We start from the raw sequence: 20,737 nt of genomic DNA, 5'->3' as shown, positions 1-20,737 counted from the left end.
GACTGAGGGGGGAAGAAGAAGACGTATCCGGAAGTGGAACACATCTGTTTTCGCCTTTCGTAATAATTGAGCGTGCCATTCATTCTGTTTTGTGGTTTTCGTCAAACAATATGGACCCATCGAGGTCACCGACGGCGGCTGTTCCTAATGAACCCGCAGCGGAACAAGCCCCAAAACCCGAACTTTCTGCTGCGATGCGTGCAAAAATCGAAAGGAATCGACAGCGGGCGTTGATGCTGCGACAAGCCCGAATAGCGAGCCGTCCTTCGGCTGCTGTGGAAGGGGCGACCGCTGCAAAAGTTTGCAAAACCATCGATACCGGTGCGGGGTTTTTCATCGATGAAGAGGGTGGTGGAGGGGAGGAACAAAAGAGCATTAAAGTGGTGCATCAGCCAGGTAGGTACGCACGTTGTTGTTGTTTTTTTTCGTTGAATGTGTTTTGCGTTCTTATTTTTACGTTCTGCTTTGATTGACAGCTCCGGTCATCGAGCCAGACTACTTGTTTTGCGATGACTGCCAAAAGCCTTTTATGGACTCGTACCTCAATACCAGCTTTGACCTTTCTGTGTGTGACATGTGCAGGTACGTACCTACAAATAAATACCTTTCACAGGCTTCTTTTAGGGGGTGAAATTTCAAATTCAGTACAATAGATGTAAAAATGTTGGTCTATAGTACAGCGTTTCGGCATAGTTGAAAAGTACCGAGTCCTGATCCTGTACATTGAAAATGTATTATTACCTCAATGCAATGTTGCTTGTTACCTCATTCAATGTCACGGACATCGACAGAAATCCAATCCATTTTGACTGGGAGGGCTGGCTAAGCCAATGAGGTAGTAATTACATTTAACAGTACAAAAAAACTATCAGATTTTTTTTATTTTACCCAATCTTGTTCCTCAAACAACGCGATGGAATCCGATTTCCGATCGAGTGATCCAAGACGAGACGTCTTTAGTTAGAATTGATATTATTTATAAATCATCATTCATGAAGACAAGCTACAGAACCATGCATGCTCAGGTGATCAGGATTCACTTCTTATGCAGTTTTAAATATGCATGGATGTATTCAAATGAGTTCAATTGACCATCGATCGTCTTCAGAGACAACGACCAGAAACACAAGTTGATCTCCAGAACCGAAGCCAAGCAGAACTATCTATTGAAGGACTGTGACTTGGACAAAAGAGAGCCTCCTCTCAAATTCATATTGAGGAAAAACCCTCACAATCCACGATGGGGGGACATGAAGCTCTACCTTAAAATTCACGTGGAGAGGCGATGTATGGAGGTTTGGGGTTCGGAGGCGGCGTTGGAGGAAGCCAAGGAGACCAGGGAAGAAAACAAAGAAGTGCAGAAACAAAAGCGCTTCAACAAAAAAGTCAAAGGTTCGTTACAGTCCAGCGCTTAGGCCAGCCGCGCCATTAGCTTGGAGGTATTAGACCGTGATCTTTTGTGTTTCCAAGAACTGCGTCGGGCAGTGAGGAGCAGCACGTGGGCCAAAGACACCGTTGCGCACCAACATCAGTACGGAGCAGAAGAGGTGGTGGATCTGGATGAAGATCTCTACAAGAAAACCTGTGAGACCTGTGGCCATGAACTCACCTATGAAAAGATGTAAACGGACACCAGCCGTTGTCAAATCACTTTAGGAATTAGATTTTTCTATTAAAGCACTTACTGCAATGCAATTAAGTTGGCCATTGTCATGAGGGAACCTGCTTTGTGAGATGTTAGTTTACCAGTGGTAGCCTAGTGAACAGGTCACAGATGCACTTTAGTGTGCAAAGCCCGGCCTTTTCGTTTTACCTGGTGGTTTGCTATCACCTGGTGGCATCATTGTGAAATGCAACGGCTTTGATTTAAAAAAAAAAATCAATGTTAGGTGTTCACGGTTACGTGATTTAACTAACATGCATGTGCCACATTTGGTAAAGGAATTTTCTGTGATCTTTCCTGACATGTATTTTTTCCCCCTCGAAATTCTATTTCCCTACCAGATTTTTTTAAACATTTAAATTAAGATATTAATGGATTTGTTGGTTAAACTGGAACAGTTTCTCATGTGGTGAACCAGTTTTTTATCATACATGGTCATAGCATGTCTGGTTTGTTTGAAAATTTTAATGTTCGTAAATATTTTGTTATAAAAATAAAATGGACAAGTTATAATTTTCTACAAGTCTTGGTCATTTTTTCATCTTCCAATTTTGATCAGGTACATGAAAAAGTGCATCTAATATTGTACATAGTTTTTTTTCCCTTTTACACATGGAGAATGAATTAACCATACACAAGGCAGTTTGCTAGGAAAATATTTTATTTTTTTTCGTAATGGAGCAGGAGTTTAAAATTCAAATGTTTTGTGAACATCCGGAGCCTTGAATTGAAGACCATCTTCTGTTCTTGAATCCTCCTTTACACTTTCCAACTCGCTCTGTTGAGAACAGATTCATGCTTTTGAATCCCATTTATAAATAGATGGACTTGTCAAATTCACCTTAGGCCATTTTTCCAGCCTTAAGCGTAGACAAAAATGTACACGTTGACTTACATCACAAAAGTACTTCTCGATGAGATTATGTGCCGACTGGTACACCGTCTCGTTCTCGTGGTTTTGGAGAAATTCAATGTCGTCCAGGCCTCCAAGCTCTTCCACTAGCAGCTTTAGTTTTTCAATTTCACCCACCTTTTCTGCTGCCTAAACAGGAATTGAAATCATTCAAGCCAGGAACCATAACTTCCATCACATCATCTTCCGCCTGCCTTACTGTGAAAATGTTGTTTATGGCGTCCAGGATGACCAGTATGACTTTAGCATCCTTTACTTTCAAAAGGTTGATTATTCCTTCAAGTGCCCCACTGTGGACCAACTCGACCACCTGCTCCACAGTGCCACCACTGGTGAAATTGGTCACCGCCCAGACAGCCTCCCTTTGAGTCTTAAAGTCTCCCTTTGGGAAACAAGGATGAATCAGACAATTTTACAAGCATTTGATGTTTGGAAAGCCCACTTTGCAAAATGTGACCACTTACATTTTGGAGTAATTGGACAAGAGGAGGAAGTAGACCACACGTGATGATCTGTTGGATCTGCTTGCAAGGCCCGGCCGCGATGTTGGACAAAGCCCACGTGGCTTCCTTCTGCACGTTCCCCTTGGGGTGCCGCAGGAGTTGAGGAAGCATGCCGAGAACCCCCGCGTCGATGGCCGCCTGCGTCTGCAGGTCGGAGCCGCTCACGATGTTCCCGATGGCGCGAAGTGCCGGAGTCTAAAAGTTTCCAGGTCCAAAAACCACAAAAAAGTTTTGCCAACTCTGATAAATAGACCAGCAGGCAAAGGGATGGAGAACTCCATTACCATGACGTTGAGCTCCTCGTGGCCCATCAGCTCCACCAGGCGGTTGACAATACCCGAACGTACGACTATCTCGATGCGATCGTTGTCGCCGTCCGTCAGGTAGGAGATGGCCCAGCATGCATCGGATAGGATGTCCTTGTCGCTTTGGTGGAGAAACCGGACCAGTGTTGGAAGCACCTGGAAAAAGTTGAGGAAGAATTAGCATCAAGTGCAAAATGCTAAAGACCCAGAATAGCAAAAATGAGATTTGGTTAGATTTCCTTACCTGGTAGACCGCAGACAAGGGTGGAAATGGGTTTTTATTCCGGCACAGGTTTGACAAAGTCCACGTAAGGTTGCGAAGATATCCAACCTGGGAAAAAAATGGGATGCCATTTTATTCCCTTGAATACAATGTGAATTTTCAAGTTTAAATTACCGGAGTATCTGGAGAGACCCGTGTCAGTAAAGCAGGGATCACTTTATATTCAATGAGGACATCTCGATAGACCGGACCATCACCTGTGAGGTTTAAAAAAAAAAAAAAAAAATTACAGATGCATGGAAAACTATTATCAACAAACAAATTACCCGCAATGTTTCCGAGGGCCCACACGGCCTGCTCGCTGATGTGCAAGTGCGGTGAAGCCAGCAACGAAATAAAGCTGGGAATAGCGCCGTTTTCCACCACCTGAGTACAGAAAGATGAATTTGGATTTTTGAAAGATTGAAAAAAAAGAGAAATGAAGTTAATTATGTCCTAGCAATGCACTGGCCTGCTGCGTATGCCAAGATGTTCCAGAGGCGATGTTGGTCAGAGCCCAAGCGGCTTCAAATTGCAAGGGAGGCTCTTCATCCATGCCCAAGAAGAACACCATGCGAGCCAGGAGGCCAGCGTCGATGATCTCCTTCAGAGGCGGGTTGCGCTCTTGAGAAAGGAGTTTTCTGACCACGAGAAGGATCAAAAGGAAAATGATTTGAAACGAGTCTAGAGGAAAGTGACTTGAAACCGTCTTGAGCCAAGTGACTTGAAAGTGACTTCACCTGGCAGCCTGGCATCCACGAATTTGAGCATCCTTGACGTCAGAGTTGATTTCTGCAACTATTTCTTCAATGGTTAAAAGGCAAGCCTATAAGATAACCGGATGCAATTGTAAGGCTTTGTTTCCCCAACAAAAAAAAAGTCAAGCATCCAGAAACTGACCTTGTCGTCCGAAAGCAACGACGGCGATAGACAGTCGTCGGAAAGAGATGGCGTTATATGTCTCCTCTTCATCAGGTTCTCATTTTTTTTCACTTTGCGCAACTCCACGCAGTCGGAAATTCGCTTTTCCCGAAATGTCTGAATGAAAAGCAATTGCAAAAATAAATATTTTGTATATCAGTGCTTTCTGTCACTTGAAAAGCAGAAATACACAAATAGAATTAAAATCAAAATGATACACAACTCGGCTATTTAAAAAAAAAAAATCATCAATATGGGCAATTGTTAACACAATAGTTAACAATGGCATCTTTATTGCTGATTTAAGGCAATAACTGAACTTAGATTTCATAATCAATTTAATTTGGTCCAGTTGCCTTTTTATATTTAGGACTCTGGCATCATTTTGGATTTGGATGGTTGTTTTCTGCTTCATTTTTTGGGGTAAATATGCCACTTTTTTGGTTGGTAATATAATTTATTTGTTTAAAAAATGCATTGGTAAGGTTTCCCCTTGTTTTGGTTGCACAGAAGTGCCTTGAAAATGAGTTGAAAGTTACCGTGGAGGTCTTCCCCTTGTTCTTGAATCGATTGATGTGCTGCTCGAGGGTGTTCTTTGTAGGCATGGTGGGCTCAGGTGGGCTCGGGTGGGCTCTTTGGACGTCCTCAAAAGTTTTTGATGATCGATCGCTCCTTAACTCTGCTCGTATTTGAAGTCAGACGGCTGCGGATGGTTCACCAATCAACCTTAATATAATGGTGGCTGATTGGCCGTTGTCAATTAATACGTTGTAAATTCATGCAAAAAAGGCAATCAAATGTATTTTTAATAGGAGTGCGTCCATCTCCCGTTTATGAATTTCGTAAAATTCATTTTTTTTTCACATTCCAAATGGTTAAATGTATGGTTAAATTACTTTTTGCTCTCTGCTGACATGTTTCGGACAAAAACTTACGAGTTAGAATTTGAGACAATGCATTGATTTGGACTCTAGAGGGCAGCACAACACAAACTAGACAAGGAATGGCATTTTTTTTTATTTCATATAAATGCAACGATTCATTCATTCTCAACTCCTCTGGTTAAGTATTTGCAGGTTTTTACTTAAAATGATTGCTTCTAACCTATTATATATTATAATACCTCTTATGGATATTCTATCCTGCCTGTCAAAAATTGGGACAGCACTTTATTTTATGTAACATTTGGTATGATATTAGCAACACGTGAAGTAGACACTTTATACCCTTTTTTACCTCACTTCATTTTGATTGTACTTAAATATTTTTATGACTACTTATTTATGTGTGCACTCTATGGTGAAGCTTTAAGTCATTGTACTTGTATAATGACAATAAAGGCATTCAATTCAGATATCTAAGGACAGAAGTAACTTTTTTTTAATAAAAGGGCAAAACGTCATTTAACAAATCATCTCATCCTAGATCACAGGTGTCAAAGTTGCGGCCCGAGGGCCAAATCTGGACCGCCACATCCTATTGTACGGCCCGAGAAAGTAAATCATGAGTGCTGACTTTGTGTTTTCTGATCTAATTCAAATGAAGATTATAGATGTATAGAGAATATTTCCTCGTTTTCCCCCTTTTAAATCAATAATTGCAAATTTTTTAATCCAAAAATTAGAATTTTTTTCTCCATTTTTTTTTGTTCAAAATGCATCTGGTTTAGATCTATAACAAACTGAATATTTAGGGCTTTTGATCCAGATTTAAGAAAAAAAATCCAAATATTATATTATATTTAAAATGCTTCCTCTTTCCTTTTTATTTTAACTGTTAATAAACAGATTTTCAAATACGCCATACATATTTTCTCTTTTCCCTTTTACATAAAAAAACAAAAGGTCAAAACATAATTTTGATTTAATATCAGCTCTCTTTTCTGATTAAAAATTGTGTATAAATGTAAAAAAAAATCAACTACAAGAGGAAATTTGTACTCATTTTATTATCCAAAAATGATCTATCGATCAGCACGAAACTGTCAATTTATTAATCGATTAATCATTTTGGCAGCCTAGTTGGAAGACATGATGAAATTGAAACGTCAACAACCACATTTTCATTGTACATTTTGTTAGTTTTCCATCCGTATGATCTTGATTGCGTTCCATATTGACTAAATGACAACACCGTGCTTATGAATATCGATTAGCAAAACCCACAGGAAGCAGTCATTGAGTCTCGTCTCATCTTTACGCCCTGCAGATGTGTCGTACGCAGGCGTGACACTTACTGCTGTTTGCCAACGTAGTAAAAAGTCACCAACGGGCTTGACCGCATCGGACTTCCAATTGTCCAGTCAAACAATCGTCAGCACGCCAGTGGAAGGCCGCTTGATTCCACACGTGGACTTTCAAAGCAAGACGGCGATTTCGGCACGTTGGTGCCGTGCACTAAAAAAAGCGAGAGGCAACAGCGTAGCCGTCTTTACTTCTGGTGTTTATTTTTCGGCAAATAAGGGGATTCACAAACAAGATGGCGAAGGGTTGTTATGTTTTCCAACTAGGCTCATCGTGCTGATTTTTTGGTTTTTGTTGAAATTATTACAAATCTTCTCTTTGCGTCTCTTAATAGCAAATATTCTCTTGTAGTGAATTGTTTCTACATTTAAAAAAAAAATAAAAAATCAGAAAAGAGGGCAAATATTAAATCTATCATACGTTTTAACCTTTAGTTTTTTTATTTAAAAAGGAAAAATGTTTTTTTTTAATTTACAGTGAAAAATAAAAGGGGAAAGAGGAAACATTTTAGATATAATATTTATAATATATTTATGTAAGAACTGGATCAAAAGGTCTAAATATTCAGTTTGTTATAAAAAAATATTTTTAAAAAATGCGTTTTGAACTAAAAACAATAGAAAAAGAAAACAAATACAATTTTGGATTTACATTTTTATTTATTTATTGATTTAAAAAGGGGAAAAAGAGGAAATATTCCATGTACATCTATACTTTTCATTTTAATTTGATCATAAAACAGAAAGTCGACACTTGTGATTTACTTTCTTGGGCCGCACAAAATGACATGGCGGGCCAGAGTTGGCCCCTAGGCCGCCACTTTGACACCTGTGGTCAAAGGTGAACGTAGATACGATGGTAGAGTTGATGTGTGTGTGTTTGAGTTTGACAACAAAAACATCCTTCATTCTTGTTGTGGATCCATGAATAAGGCAAGCAGGTGGCTTTTAGGGTGACGTGTAGGGTGGAGTCATTGTTGTCGAGGTGCCGGCGAATATCAGGTGCATCTGCGCCAAGGGGCCCCCCCAGCATGGCGGCCCTATTTGCCTGCTGCCCACTCAACACGGCGGGTAATACAAGAAGGTCTTGACAGCTTAGTAAGACGCTTTGATGAAACACATGCAGGAACGCCTTTAGTACTTGATGTTACGTTCATCATGACAGAATCGCCACCGTCTCTTAGCAATGTTAGCAAACTTGTAGCAGTATGACGAGATGTTAAACCAGAATAGATGGGACGGCCGGCATAAGACGCACTTGTAGCATTCCGCTGCTGTTGGCTATGTTTGCATGTGTGTGTTTAAGTGCAAAGAAGATAAAGTACAGACATCAAAGAGTCGTGGAAGAGAGAAACAGCTGGTCAGTGTGTGTGTGTGTGTGTGTGTGGTATGAGGTGCGTGTGTTATGCATCAACACACCTTCAAAGAAGACCCTAATGTTGAAGCCCACCTGACTTCAAGCATCAGGATGGGAAGACCAGATAGGGCACCTGATCTTGTCTCGGTCTTTCCAAGCCGTATGCAAAACACACCTGTCACCGTGTTTCTGAGGTTGGGAGTGTGTGTGTGTGTGTGTGTGTGTGTAACTGTGTGCGCGAGTGTACGTGGGGGTGATAAATCGCAGGTTGTGCGGAGGTTCTTGTTCTGACATGCGCAGGCTTCGTCTGGACAGCTTTAGCTTTCGGAACGTCGAAATAAGAGGCAAAAGGCAACCATGTTTTCAAGCTTTATTTTGCATGAATTCGTAACTAAGCTTTTTTTTTTAAAACTGCGACAACATTCCATAGTAAACATGTTATCAAAAATCTTGATGGCACGGGTAGTGTTTTTTTTATGCATAAGTTGGACTGAAACACGTTTGACCTTTTTCCATAAAATGACAAACAAATGTTATGCAAATGATTTCAAAGCCATGGATGATTTCCATACAGAAAAATAACAAATGACCTAAAGAGTAGTTAGCGTATCGGCCTCACAGTTCTGGGGTCGAGGGTTCGATCCCAGGTCGGTCCTCGCTTTTTGTCCTTTTGCATGTTCTTGTGTGGGTTTTCTCCAGGTACTCTGGTTTCCTACCACATCCCCAAAATGCTAGGCTAATTCGATGCTAAATTGCTAATAATTATGAGTGTGAATGGTTAACTGTCTTCTTGTGCCCTGTGATTGGCTGGCCACCGATTCAGGGTGTCCACTGCCTGGCGCCTGTAGTTAGCTGGGATAGGCTCCAGCACCCCCCGCGACCCTTGCGAGGATAAGTGGTTCAGAAAATGAATGAATGAATAAATCACTGACAAATTCTGATCGCTCTTTTCAAAATGACACCAGTTTAATAATACAAAATAACATGAATAAATTTTTTAAGAAATGGTAATATATATGGAAAATAATGCTATTTATTATTGACTCCATATCTTCTGGTTGATTCCAAATTCCACAAAAAGGCCACATTTATCACTCTCAGGATCATGTAAAAGGAGGGACATAGTCGCAAGGTCAGGGCTAGTTTGAAGAATATAGAGCAAAGACAAAAAAACACCTTCAAATTTTTGGGCCATAAAACTTGACTGTCAGTCTTTCAGGTGTGAAACTCAAGCTGTCAAAACGAGGCACGTACCATGATAGGACGTCCATTTTCAACAAGAAGCTCGCACATGCAGCAGCGTGTCCTCGTTGGCAAACATTTTCTTCGCGTTATCTTTAAATGCGGAAAGAAATACGTTACATATTTTGACATCCAAGCAATCCTTTTGGATAATATTTTTTACGAGAGGTTTTTTTTCTTCTAAAATGCTTAGAAAAATGACCAGAGTGTCCAATTAGCCTGTTTTTTGGAATGTGGAAGGAAACCAGAGTACCCAGAGAAAACCCACGCAGGCCCTTGGAGAGCATAAAAACTCCACACAGGTGGATTTGAACCCAGATCCCCAGAGCTGTGAGGCCCTTGTGCTAACGACTAAGACAAAGGAGTATAGTATTTTTTTTTAAGAAAAAATATATACATGTCTGTACATGATCTCTGGCACACTAAAATTGGCTGATTATAGATTTTTTAGAAAATGAGACATTTTCAATTCATGCGATTGGTACTCGGACGATTCGCCGAAAAACGTTTGGCCGACGGACAGTTCGCCGAACGGACGTTCCAGCGAAACGTCCGTTCGGCGAACTGTCCGTCGGCCAAACGTCTTTCGGCGAATCGTCCGGTCACGCATGCGATTGACGACAGGAAAGACAAAATTGGCAAAATTAAGATCTTGGATGCTTGTACACAAATTTTAGTGAGATTCCATTGTTTGTGAAAGTTATGCATGCTTTTTAATTGGAACTTTGCAACAGTCCTTATTTAAAAAAAATATTATTGTAGGGAAAAAAAATCAAGTGTCCCTGATAAACCTTGTTGCCATTTTATTTAGCATAGCCTTGAGAGTAAAAAATAAAAAAAGTTAGAAAGGGAAAATGGCAGTGGAGCACCTGAGTCAGCAAACCCATTTAGTATTGATTCCAAAATGGACATAATCAATTCAACTCCAATTGAATTGACATCAAGTCAAGGGAGAAACGGCATTTCAACCAGAGCAGATGCGTTCTTGGCTTTTGCCATTGACGGTGCGTGGGATGCCCATTTGTCATGTCAGGACCTTTGGGGGGAATTCCTGATGAATATTCAATAACAATCTATTCTTTCCTTCCCTGCTGATTCCACTGCACGTGTTGGTTCTTGCAGTTCACGGTTGGTGCAGAAATGATGCTGCTGAAAATTGTCCTGCTCGCATCTTTAGCACTGGCTTTCCCCATTTCTCTCCACTGCGGGGAAAAGTGTTTTGCAGTCTTTGCTGACTGAGGTCGATATTTCTTGCCCGGTGATCTATTGACGGAGTGGGAGGGAGAGATGGGTTCAATACACTTCAATTTAGCTCCACTTGCTTTAATTACTTCCATCCAGGCTTCAGATAGAGAGGAGGAGTTTGTGTGTAAGTGTGTGTGTGTGTGTATTGTTTGTTTGTTGACATGTGTGAGGGCCATTTGTGTTAGAAAAGTGAACGTGGGAAAAAATGGTGCCATTATTGAATTAGAGATATACAGGAAAGGAATAGGTAAGAGTGCTTTTCCAGTCTTCTCATTCACCGATGATTGACAGTGTCTTGCTCAAGGACACCTAAGCAAGGGCTGGAGGTTGAATAGATGCAATTTTCATGGAGAGAGCGCCTATTCAGTTTCAGAGATAGACATATTCAATTTTTCATGATTTAGTCCCGCCCCTTTTGCCCAGTGTCATGCCGTTTTAATAGACTCGGCGTACATAATAATAATAATAATAATAATCGGACATAGGGTGGTATGGGTCCCCGATGATGTAAACTGAATTAAGAAAAATATTGGGATCTTAGGTTTTAGGAGGTGAGCAGGTTCGTCTTGTCGTTCTGAGATCGAAAGTTCAATCCCCAGTGGGTGCCGACCTTGCTGTGTGGGGTTTGCGTGTTCTCACCGTGGCCTGCGTGGGTCTTCTCCGGGTTGTCCGGGTTCCTCCCGCATCCCCAAAAACAAGCACGCTAGGCTAACTTTTGCTAAATTGAGCGCAAATGGTTGTTCTCTGTGCCCTGTGATTGTCTGGCAACCCAGTCAGATAGACCCCGGCACCCCCGCGGGTCTCTTAAGCGCTCCAAAAAAGTTTGTGTATTGTTTCAATAGTTTTCTGTTACATTTTGGAATGAGACATCATTTCAAGGGTGACGAACACAACTTCAAAAATGGAGAAGCTAAGAAAAATCTTTGGATTATTCGGAGGTTTCCAAAAAACAAAATAGCGAATGGTCGCTAGTCCATTTGCTTCAAATGGCTGCTGACCATTTGACAAATTAGCCCTAAAAATGTGGGTTTTTTTTCTCACTCAAGGGTCAAAGACGTCATGACGGATTCAATCATTTGTTAGTCAAAACAGGCATTTCTGTTGTGAGCATTGGGCCTAAGGCTTGTTTTGTCTGAATCAACCACAACTAAGCACCTCGCACCCTTAATCTCACGCACGGAGAGGCGATGAATGGCGTGTGGGTGTTGCTTGGATGCTTTGAGGTACCAGCAGGGATGGCTTCCACACCTGTCTCGCCTTTTGACAAAAACAAAACGCCATCTCCCGCACACCCGCACATGCTCGTTCAGACACACGTCTGGCCTCGCGCTGGGATGGCGTTGGAACCTTTGAACAATCCAAAACTTTTGTGGAAAAAGAGAAGAGGCGTGCGACCTTGTTTGTTTGAGTGGACGTGTTATGGAAAAATGTTTTTTTCCGTTGCTCGTGGGCAATAAATTGAGTCCACGGAGAGCCTGCCCATCCACTAAATGTCTCATTATAGACGCAATTAAATGTTTTTTAAGCAGCCGATTTTGTTGAAATATGTGTCTGTGCCTGACAATTTGGAATTTTGCCTGATAATTCTCCTCCGCCCGTGTCCCGGCATGACTCAGTACGATGTTCTTTCTTCACGCCTAATGTCCCACGACGGCTGCTCGCATTTCTTGATTTGCCGGTTGTTGCAAAGATGAATTTTTTAGGCATATCCTGGTCTCACCTGATTGGTGGATGACTGTATAGGAGTAATTAAGGGCGCCATGACAGTGATGCCCCTTATGAAATACATGTTTTGAATACCTCGCATTTGAAATGCTACTTATCTATTGTATTGACTACTTATTTTTTTATGACTTATTTAGTGATGATTTATTTTTTATTATTATTTATTGATTTAGTTATCAGTTTGTTTGTTTGTTGTTGTTGTTTGTGCACTTCCCTACTTATTTATGTTGTTGACTACTTATTATGTTGACTACTTATTGATTTCTCTTTGATTATTATTTATCTGTTTGTTTGTTTGTGCACTTCCCTACTTATTGATTTATTTTTTATTATTATTTATCTGTTTGTTGTTGTTGTTTGTGCACTTCCCTACTTATTTATGTTGTTGACTACTTATGTTTCATTATGTTGACTACTTATTATGTTTCATTATGTTGACTAGTTATTATGTTTCATTATGTTGACTACTTATTGATTTATTGTTTATTTATTGATTATTTATTTGTCTGTTTGTTGTTGTTTCTGTGCACTTTTGGGTGAAGCTTTAAATCTCATTATACTCGTATAATGACAAGAAAAGCAAATAATTCAATGCAAATATTTTTTTTACCAACATTTTACAACACATTGCAATCCCTATAGACAAATACAGTACAAATACGGTAGCGAATGAGTCAATACTTTTACGCTTTCCTAAACATTAAACTTACTTTTTGAACCAATAGAAACCTTTCTTACGGTTGCAACGTAACTTGGAAGCCTACAAAGAAGTGAAGCTACAGTATGGCAAGTCATATTTATTTTTGCTGTTCAATAAAAGGCCGAATATTTCGCTTTCCCACATAAAATAGTATGGTAAAAATCAATCGATAAAATATGTCATGGAAAATAAAGAAATAACAGCAATGTAAGAGTGCTGCGGTGGGCAAACTGCGTGGGAAGACTAGCGTGTATCGATTGTTTTAGACCCAACAATATTACAGTTAAGGTACAAATCCAAGTTCAAAAGTATTACAGGGCTCTAAGAAGCAACCCTCGTGATTCATCAGAATGTTCCTTTTTGAAATAATTTGTCCCTCCCCGGGCTGTCCCTTCATGGCTCCTTGCCTGTTGGATCCAGTGCGGGTGATCTAACCATTTGATGGAAAACCCCACGGAGGACTGCGCCGCAGAAAATCTGGGGGAGGAGGCATTGCACTGTGCGCTAACATACACACACACACACACACACACACACACACACACACACACACACACACACACACACACCGGTGCACAAGCCCTCACACATCAGTCAGACATGCCTCTGGTCAGGAGAACCCCTGGCTCACCTTCACACAGATTCATAGATCACACACTCACACCCACACACACACACACACACGGACAAAGTCACTGTTTCCCTTTTTTGCTCTTCCACACACAGAAGTTGTGCAGACATGAATATCTATGCAGTCATTTTGACTCCCATAAACACGCCTCCCCCTTCCTAGCACACACACACACACACGCACACACACACGCACACACACACACACACACACACACACACACACACACACACACACTCATGCACTTCAAAGGAAGATTGCAGCATGACAGGCTGCAACACTTGGAACCCACATGCAACGTTACTGTTTGTAATTCCTGCTCTCACAAAGCCACCTGTTTCTTGCAAACCTTTGAGCCATTTCTTGCTGGCGTTGTCCTGGTTTGAACACACACACACACACACACACACACACACACACACACACACACACACAGACATAGACGCATGCTGGTACTCAGCCATCTTTCTCTCACCGCACACCGCGCTCCCCTATTAGAGGATTACTCGGATTCATTTCCTACCTGGACGTAATGTTCTTCCTGCTTATAAAGCCTTTACTTCAAAGGAAATCTTAGTTTCGTTTGAAAGAAATCGGATTCAGTCTGCAGTGGAGGTCAAAGGTCAAATGGCAACGTCGTTTTATTCCTCCAAATACTAATTCTTGTAAAATTATCAATCGTATAGTTGGGGTCAAAGGTCAAATGGGAACGTTGTTTTATTCTTTAAAAAAAATCTTGTAAAAATATCAATTGTCGAGTAGGGGTCAAAGGTCAAAGTCGGTTTCTTCATAAAAATAATTCTTGGAAAAATATTAATTGTATCGTTAGGGTCAAAGGTCAAATGGGAACGTTGTTTTATTCCTAAAAATAATTCTTCTAAAATATCAATTGTATAAATTATGAGTAGGGTTAGCTTTAAAGTGTATTAAATATAAAAGTTAAAGAGCTGAACCTCTTTTTTTTAATCCATGATAAAGTTAATGCAAATTCCAATTGAAACATGTCTACTAATATAATAAAATAAAATGATTTTTTTTAAATAAATACAATTGACTGCCCAAAAAATTCAGGGTGTCGCCCACCTGGTAGGCTCCAGCACCCCCCGTGACCCTTGTGAGGATAAGCAGTTCGGGAAATGAATGAATGAATGGAAATTTAAAAAAATGATATCTTACATGAGAGCATTAGAGCAGCAATCCCATTGTTGTTTGTTCTTTGTATCTTTTAATATTGTAATCAATGTTTTATTGGTTTATTTATTAGATCTTTTATTAATGGATTTGATGAAAAATGAATAGATGTCTTGAGCAATTTAGCTAAGCAGAATATTACAATACAAAACAAAAAAAAGTCACTAGCCACAACCACAATACATACATAAGGCGCAACGTTAATATTAGGGAAATTTAAAAAATGACGTACCCAAAAAACGCTATTGTATTAGATATAGCAAAAAAGTGAACATTCCTAAAGCAATTAAAAGATGAAATAACCCATAAATCTCGAAAATCAGAAGGAAAACTACTTGATGTCCAATGAAAGCTGGTGTTAAAAAGAAATAAATTAATATTTGCACACGTGTTCAGGAACAATTTTGATTTGACTTTTGTGGTTGACTTGTTCAGAGTTGCTCCAAGAGAGGACGATGACTCAGACTCACCTGTAAGTAGGCAGGTGAGGACAGATCAAGGAATTATGTCGAGGATGAAGTCGTTTCCGGCCTATCAGTCACCAGTTCATTGTGATTCTTTTACAATGGGGACTTTATTTGCTCTCTCCTTTTCTTTTGTGAGCTTATTTTGATGAAGCAAACCTATTCATAACTTGCTTTCTCTTTTGTATCTTTTTTAATGTCCTTCCTAAAATCCATGTGTCATATTATTTCAGGGGAAAATTCGCTTTCATTTCCAATGAAAATATGTTTTGCGTTTGTGCGTATTTGCGGGACATTTATAGATATCGGAATAAGAAAAGAAACACTAAATGAAACCTATTGTTGTTTTATTCAAGTGGCAATGTTGCTATAAAATTTGAATTTGTCCATTGCCAGACCTTTGAAAAATGCCTTTTTTTTACTGTTTGTTTTTGACATTTGAATTTCCCATGAATATTTATGCCAATCTTATTTTTAGGATGTATTTCATTTCATTGTTTTCAAACAAAGCTTTAATGATTTCTTGCCCTCGTCCCCCAATATCAAACTTTAACAGAAACATAAAATAGTCATTTAGCTTCTACATACACAAATAGCTTCTTTTTTAATGTCTTCAAATTTCTTGCAGTAAAAAAAACATGTCAGATATTCTTTTAATCATTTTTCTTGTTTTGGTAGAAATTTTTCTTGAAGATTTTTGAACATTATTAAAAAGAAACAAAACTTCGTAGTACACATTTTCCATTTGTTGTAAGCAGAATTCCACACAAACCATCAGACAAAGATGAAGTCTTTTTATTTTTTGTCACACCTGCAAAAATATACTTTCAAAATAAATAAATATAGGAAATAAATATACTTGTTTGTCCCAGAATTGAGAGAGTCATAAATAATAAAAATCTGTTAAAGCCTAAAAATCCAATCTGTGCTCGTCTTTTGACTGCAATCGGCGAGAAAACATCACAATTCCTTCACCGGGGGTCCAAAAAAGTCTAAACAAATCGTCTAATCTTCTCCCTCTTTTCCTCAGATGGCTTCCATCTCCAAACTCCCTCTTACGGCTGCTTTCCAGTGCATAAAACTACCCCATTATTGTCTGTAAACCGCCCGTTCTGTATCGTGAATGAAACATTTAAGGAAGCGGTTCACTTGGCAGCTTCCGGAAAGATAGGACGCCGCATGGAAACGGAAAAGAACATCTACGATCCGCTCGTTCGTCTCAACTCGCCTCCGTTCATTTACACATGCAGATTCGGAAAAGCAGGTAGCATGGAATTTAAGGGATGTCGGCCATCTTGGCTCCCGAAGCCACTGCGTATGCCATTAATGAGATCATAGGTAGCATAATCCCAGATGTTCCCCGGTTCTTTTCTCTTAAACTTCCTTGCAACGTGGTCCAAAAGAAGGTCCTTCTTTCCATTCCCAGTCAAAAACCGGGACATCGGTTTGCCCTCAGCTCTGTCCAAGTATATCCCGGTACAGTTCTGGCACCCGGTCTGGATCTACAGGCCTCGGTAGGAAGTGCGTGAACCTCTGATGCCGCCTCGATCTGGTCCCGTCTCGCGGCGAACCGTCTTTGTTCAGAGCCACAAAGTAAAATGCTCCTTTTTCTCCGTGCCTGTAGATGTTGGACGAGTACGTGTTGTACCAGTTCTCCTCAAATTGCTCCCGGAAAACGCTTTCTGCCGAAAGCTTTTGCTGTAAGCAAAAAAAGGGGACAAAATCAGGTTAGCAGGCTAGAATGTGCTACGTAAATTAGCCCTGGAGAGTCGGTTAGCGTTAAAGGAATCCCGATTCGAATACATCAACAAGGGCTGGCTCGAGAGGTGACTGTGTAGTTCCCTTCAAAAAGTGCATTCTGTCAAACTGGAAATCATTTCCAATTAAGGGACAAAATCAGGTTAGCAGGTTAGAATGTGCTATGTAAATTAACTGTGGAGAGTCGGTTAGCGTTAAAGGAAGGGTGTCAGGCTCGGGTTGGTTCGCGGGACGCTTTAACGTCAACTTGATTTCACGTGGGCCGGACCATTTTAGATATAATATTTAGATATTTTTTATATAAAAGGATTAAAAGAACTGGATTAAAAGCCCTGAATATTCCGTTTTTTATAGATGTAAAACAATGTTTATTTTAGCTTTTTTTTTATTTTTATTTTTTTATTTGATTTTACAAAATGATTTTTGAACTAAAAACAGAAAAAAATGATTAAAAAATTACAATTATTGATTTAAAAGGGGTAAAAATGAGGAAATGTAATATACATCTATACTCTTCATTTTAATTTGATCCTAAAAACAGAAAGTCGGCACTCATGATTTACTTTCCCGGGCCACACAAAATGATGCGGCGGGCCAGATTTGGTCCCCGGGCCGCCACTTTGACACATGTGCGTTAAAGGAATCCCGATTCGAATACATCAACAAGGGCTGGCTCTAGAGGTGACTGTGTAGTTCCCTTCAAAAAGTGCATTCTGTCAACCTGGAACTCATTTCCAATGATCTTACAGGAACTCCCTTTTCTGGACCTCTTAGCCAATCATCTTTAAGCCTGGCTGTTAGACGAACAAAACACAATGTTGTCTAAAACTGTCCTACTTGTGTGTGTGTGTGTGTGTGTGTGTGTGTGTGTGTATGTTTCATCGTTTACCTTCAACCTGCACAAGGGACTAAAGATGGAAATTGGCCCTCAGCTACAATCTTACATATTTACATATCTATGTTCATTAACATGATTCTGTTCATTAATATGTGCTTTCCCATATGAAATAACTCAAACTGAAAACTCACCGATCCATACAGTTCTCCTTTGCTGTTCATGGAGAGATAAAGGCCAGTGTCCACACCCCGGATGCTGACCAATCCGACGGCCAGACTGATAAACTCCAAAATACCTGGCCACACAGGACGACAACACATTGATATCTTTCAACCGGAACACCTCCAAGCACTCCGAGGTAAGTTAAACCAATTGGAATTGAAAAAGAAAAAGGGAGTTTATACATCTGGAATGGCCTCTGGCACAAAGTTACATTTGGAGCTCGAATGAAATGCCAGAAGAGTTACTACCTCAGAGCTGCGAAATAAATCTTCAAGCGGCTCCCTTTGATGGAAATGATAAAGCTCTTATTCATCTTTATCACCTCCTCCTAAAAATCTTTCAATCTATGCGCAAAGAAAACCCCCCGTATACATTCTTAACATATAAAGCTTGTCTTTTTTTTATAGCTTGGAAACATACTTGCCTTTTGCCTTAGTCAAACAGTTAGTGGAGGCTATTAGTCAGCCTTATGTGATACAAATGGACCCTTATGGACGCCATTACTGGCAGAGCGGCTCAATATATTGCAGCAGCTGTCGTCACAGTGGTACACTGCTTCATCTAGGCGTATTATTAGTACCTCGAGATACAAGGGGCAGGGGGTGGATCAGTATTAGGGTCAATGTAAAACTTTTTGCTGTTTTCACTGTGCGGTTGGTACCCCAGTTGATCCAGTTTGACTCTCAATTCTTGTTAAATGGAGATATGAGTGTGAATGATTGTTGAAGAACGGTTTGGAAGCGTAACAAAATGGCTAGGTTGTTTTATCGGTGTACTACTGAAGAACTCCACTAGGAGCTGATTCGGAAATTTGGATTCTCAACCTGGTCTGAGTGTCTAACCATGATGCAATGCAGTTCTGCCAAAACGGTAGTTGTTATTTTGATGACTGTCAATCAATTGATCCAAGTTATGATAACATATTTTAAAAAGTTGGACATTTTACAATCAATGACAAATGATTATGCATGAGATACAAACTCATGAAGGAAAAACTTGCTCAGATAGAGTGCAAGTTCCACATGCATTTTAAAGGAATATTGTTGAATTGATGCTCAAATCGAGGATGTCATGTAGTGAAAATTCATTTGATAGTAAAAAGCTACTCCCGAGAAGAATGCACTCCTCACCAAATCTGCTGTGGTCCTCCCTCGTGCCCCGCACGGAACCACCGGGGTGGATTTCCAAGTGGAAGCCGGTCCTGCAGTAGAGCTGCCGCCGCCGGAGGATCCCCTTCAGGTGGCTGAGATCCGCCAAGCTCCGGGACAGGCGTTCCGACGACATCAGGCGCTCGCGCTCGTGCTGCACGAGTCCGCCCGCCGGGTTGTTGTATTCCAGCGCCCCCGCCGGGGTGAGGAGCAAATGAGCGCCTCCCGCCGAGCCGAAGCTGTCCACAAATCCGTTGAAGATCCCAAGCTCGGCTGCCGCCCCCATCCCAGCGAGAAGCGATCGAGTGGAGAGCAAAAAACAAACAAACGAAAAAAGAAAAAAAAAAAGTAAAAGTTGCAAGCGCACTGGATCAGCAGCAGCCCGTCGATCCCACGTAAGTGCGCGCACACATCTCGCTCCGAACACGCGCGTCCCGTCCCGTCCGTCTCCTGCTTGGCGATGCCGTTTATCAGCGCATCATCATCACCACCATCGCCACCATCATCATCATCATCTTCATCATCTCGGCAGTGCGCTACATCTCCCCGGGAAACTCCTCTGCGCACATTGGAGGACTTCCTCCACGGAAAAGCGGCAGCTGACGTCTCTCTAAAATGCACTCAGGGCCAGAGGATACTCTCCCGAGTTGTCTTTTCATGCAAATGAGCCTTGATCTCCTCCTTAATGGCGTTTTTCTGCACTGCCCAGAATGCCCCCACCCAACCCCACCCCCCCAAAAACACCCCATCTCCGACTCTATGCATTAACACTTTCATGGCCTAAAGCAGGGGTCGGACACCTATTTGACAGAGAGAGCCATAGAAAACTCGTATGAATCTATTTGCAGAACCGCCTATCCTTGCAAGGCTCACGGGGGGTGCTGGAGCCTATCCCAGCTCACCAAGGCAGGTGACACCCTGAATCGCAGGACACAAGGAGATGGAGAACCAATCATAGGTAGTAGCAATTTAGAGTTTTCAACCAGCTAGCCTAGCATGCATGTTTTTAGGACGTGGGAGGAAACTGGAGTACCCGAAGAAAACCCACGCCAACTCAACACGCGAAGCTCCTGACCTGGGATCGAAACTGTTTTTTTGTTATTATTCTTGCTCATGTAAAGCGCTGAAGACACAGCCTCAATTTTTCAAAATTAAATGTAACAAATAATGAATAAATACATTAATTAAACAGTAATTAAAGATAAATGCAGTACATAGATGCACCCCGTGTATGCTAAGAAACGCCATTGATAGTATGCCTTCTTCATTCATTCATTTTCTGAACCACTTATCCGCAGAAGGTTTGCAGGGGGTGCTGGAGCTCACCCCAGCTAACTAAGGTGGGTGACACCATGAATTGGTGGCCAGCCAATCACAGGGCACAAGGAGACGGACAACCAATCATAG

The 20,737-nt window shown here is 40.8% G+C and overlaps 3 protein-coding genes across 3 annotated transcripts; 1 reads left to right on the top strand and 2 right to left on the bottom strand.

Moving 5' to 3' along the window:
- Positions 1–9: 9 nt before the first annotated feature.
- Positions 10–2,180, top strand: xpa (xeroderma pigmentosum, complementation group A). Its single transcript, XM_077606237.1, has 4 exons — positions 10–396; positions 477–582; positions 1,109–1,392; positions 1,471–2,180. Exons 1-4 carry the CDS (start codon positions 111–113, stop codon positions 1,623–1,625), a joined length of 831 nt encoding a protein of 276 aa, XP_077462363.1. The 5' UTR covers positions 10–110; the 3' UTR covers positions 1,626–2,180.
- A 126-nt stretch (positions 2,181–2,306) lies between these two features.
- On the bottom strand, positions 2,307–5,296 carry kpna7 (karyopherin alpha 7 (importin alpha 8)). The gene is made up of 12 exons (XM_077606210.1): positions 5,107–5,296; positions 4,547–4,684; positions 4,387–4,472; positions 4,119–4,287; positions 3,934–4,033; positions 3,782–3,864; positions 3,629–3,715; positions 3,364–3,540; positions 3,041–3,274; positions 2,776–2,958; positions 2,559–2,705; positions 2,307–2,441 (listed from the first exon to the last, which is right to left on the bottom strand). The coding sequence occupies exons 1-12, from the start codon at positions 5,170–5,172 to the stop codon at positions 2,352–2,354; spliced, it is 1,560 nt and encodes a 519-aa protein (XP_077462336.1). The 5' UTR covers positions 5,173–5,296; the 3' UTR covers positions 2,307–2,351.
- A 10,847-nt stretch (positions 5,297–16,143) lies between these two features.
- LOC144078046 (fibroblast growth factor 20-like) lies at positions 16,144–19,994 on the bottom strand. The gene is made up of 3 exons (XM_077606238.1): positions 19,313–19,994; positions 18,152–18,255; positions 16,144–17,062 (listed from the first exon to the last, which is right to left on the bottom strand). The coding sequence occupies exons 1-3, from the start codon at positions 19,614–19,616 to the stop codon at positions 16,817–16,819; spliced, it is 654 nt and encodes a 217-aa protein (XP_077462364.1). The 5' UTR covers positions 19,617–19,994; the 3' UTR covers positions 16,144–16,816.
- Positions 19,995–20,737: the final 743 nt, after the last annotated feature.

This window comes from Stigmatopora argus, chromosome 7, assembly GCF_051989625.1.
Source record: "Stigmatopora argus isolate UIUO_Sarg chromosome 7, RoL_Sarg_1.0, whole genome shotgun sequence".
NCBI lineage: Eukaryota > Metazoa > Chordata > Actinopteri > Syngnathiformes > Syngnathidae > Stigmatopora > Stigmatopora argus.
Note: the sequence above shows the minus strand (reverse complement) of the source record. Positions and strands in the feature narration are given on the sequence as shown.

Bases quoted from the DNA above. Each gene is read 5' to 3' on its own strand.
- xpa (XM_077606237.1), top strand. From the start codon at position 111: ATGGACCCATCGAGGTCACCGACGGCGGCTGTTCCTAATGAACCCGCA. The intron at 583-1,108 runs GTACGTACCTAC...GATCGTCTTCAG, and splicing joins TCTGTGTGTGACATGTGCAG to AGACAACGACCAGAAACACA. The intron at 1,393-1,470 runs GTTCGTTACAGT...TGTGTTTCCAAG, and splicing joins CTTCAACAAAAAAGTCAAAG to AACTGCGTCGGGCAGTGAGG.
- kpna7 (XM_077606210.1), bottom strand. From the start codon at position 5,172: ATGCCTACAAAGAACACCCTCGAGCAGCACATCAATCGATTCAAGAAC. The intron at 4,473-4,546 runs GTCAGTTTCTGG...GTTATCTTATAG, and splicing joins CGTTGCTTTCGGACGACAAG to GCTTGCCTTTTAACCATTGA. The intron at 3,541-3,628 runs GTAAGGAAATCT...AACTTTTTCCAG, and splicing joins CCTTGTCTGCGGTCTACCAG to GTGCTTCCAACACTGGTCCG.
- LOC144078046 (XM_077606238.1), bottom strand. From the start codon at position 19,616: ATGGGGGCGGCAGCCGAGCTTGGGATCTTCAACGGATTTGTGGACAGC. The intron at 18,256-19,312 runs GTGAGGAGTGCA...CTGTGTGGCCAG, and splicing joins GGAGGACCACAGCAGATTTG to GTATTTTGGAGTTTATCAGT. The intron at 17,063-18,151 runs GTGAGTTTTCAG...TTTTGCTTACAG, and splicing joins AAGGAGAACTGTATGGATCG to CAAAAGCTTTCGGCAGAAAG.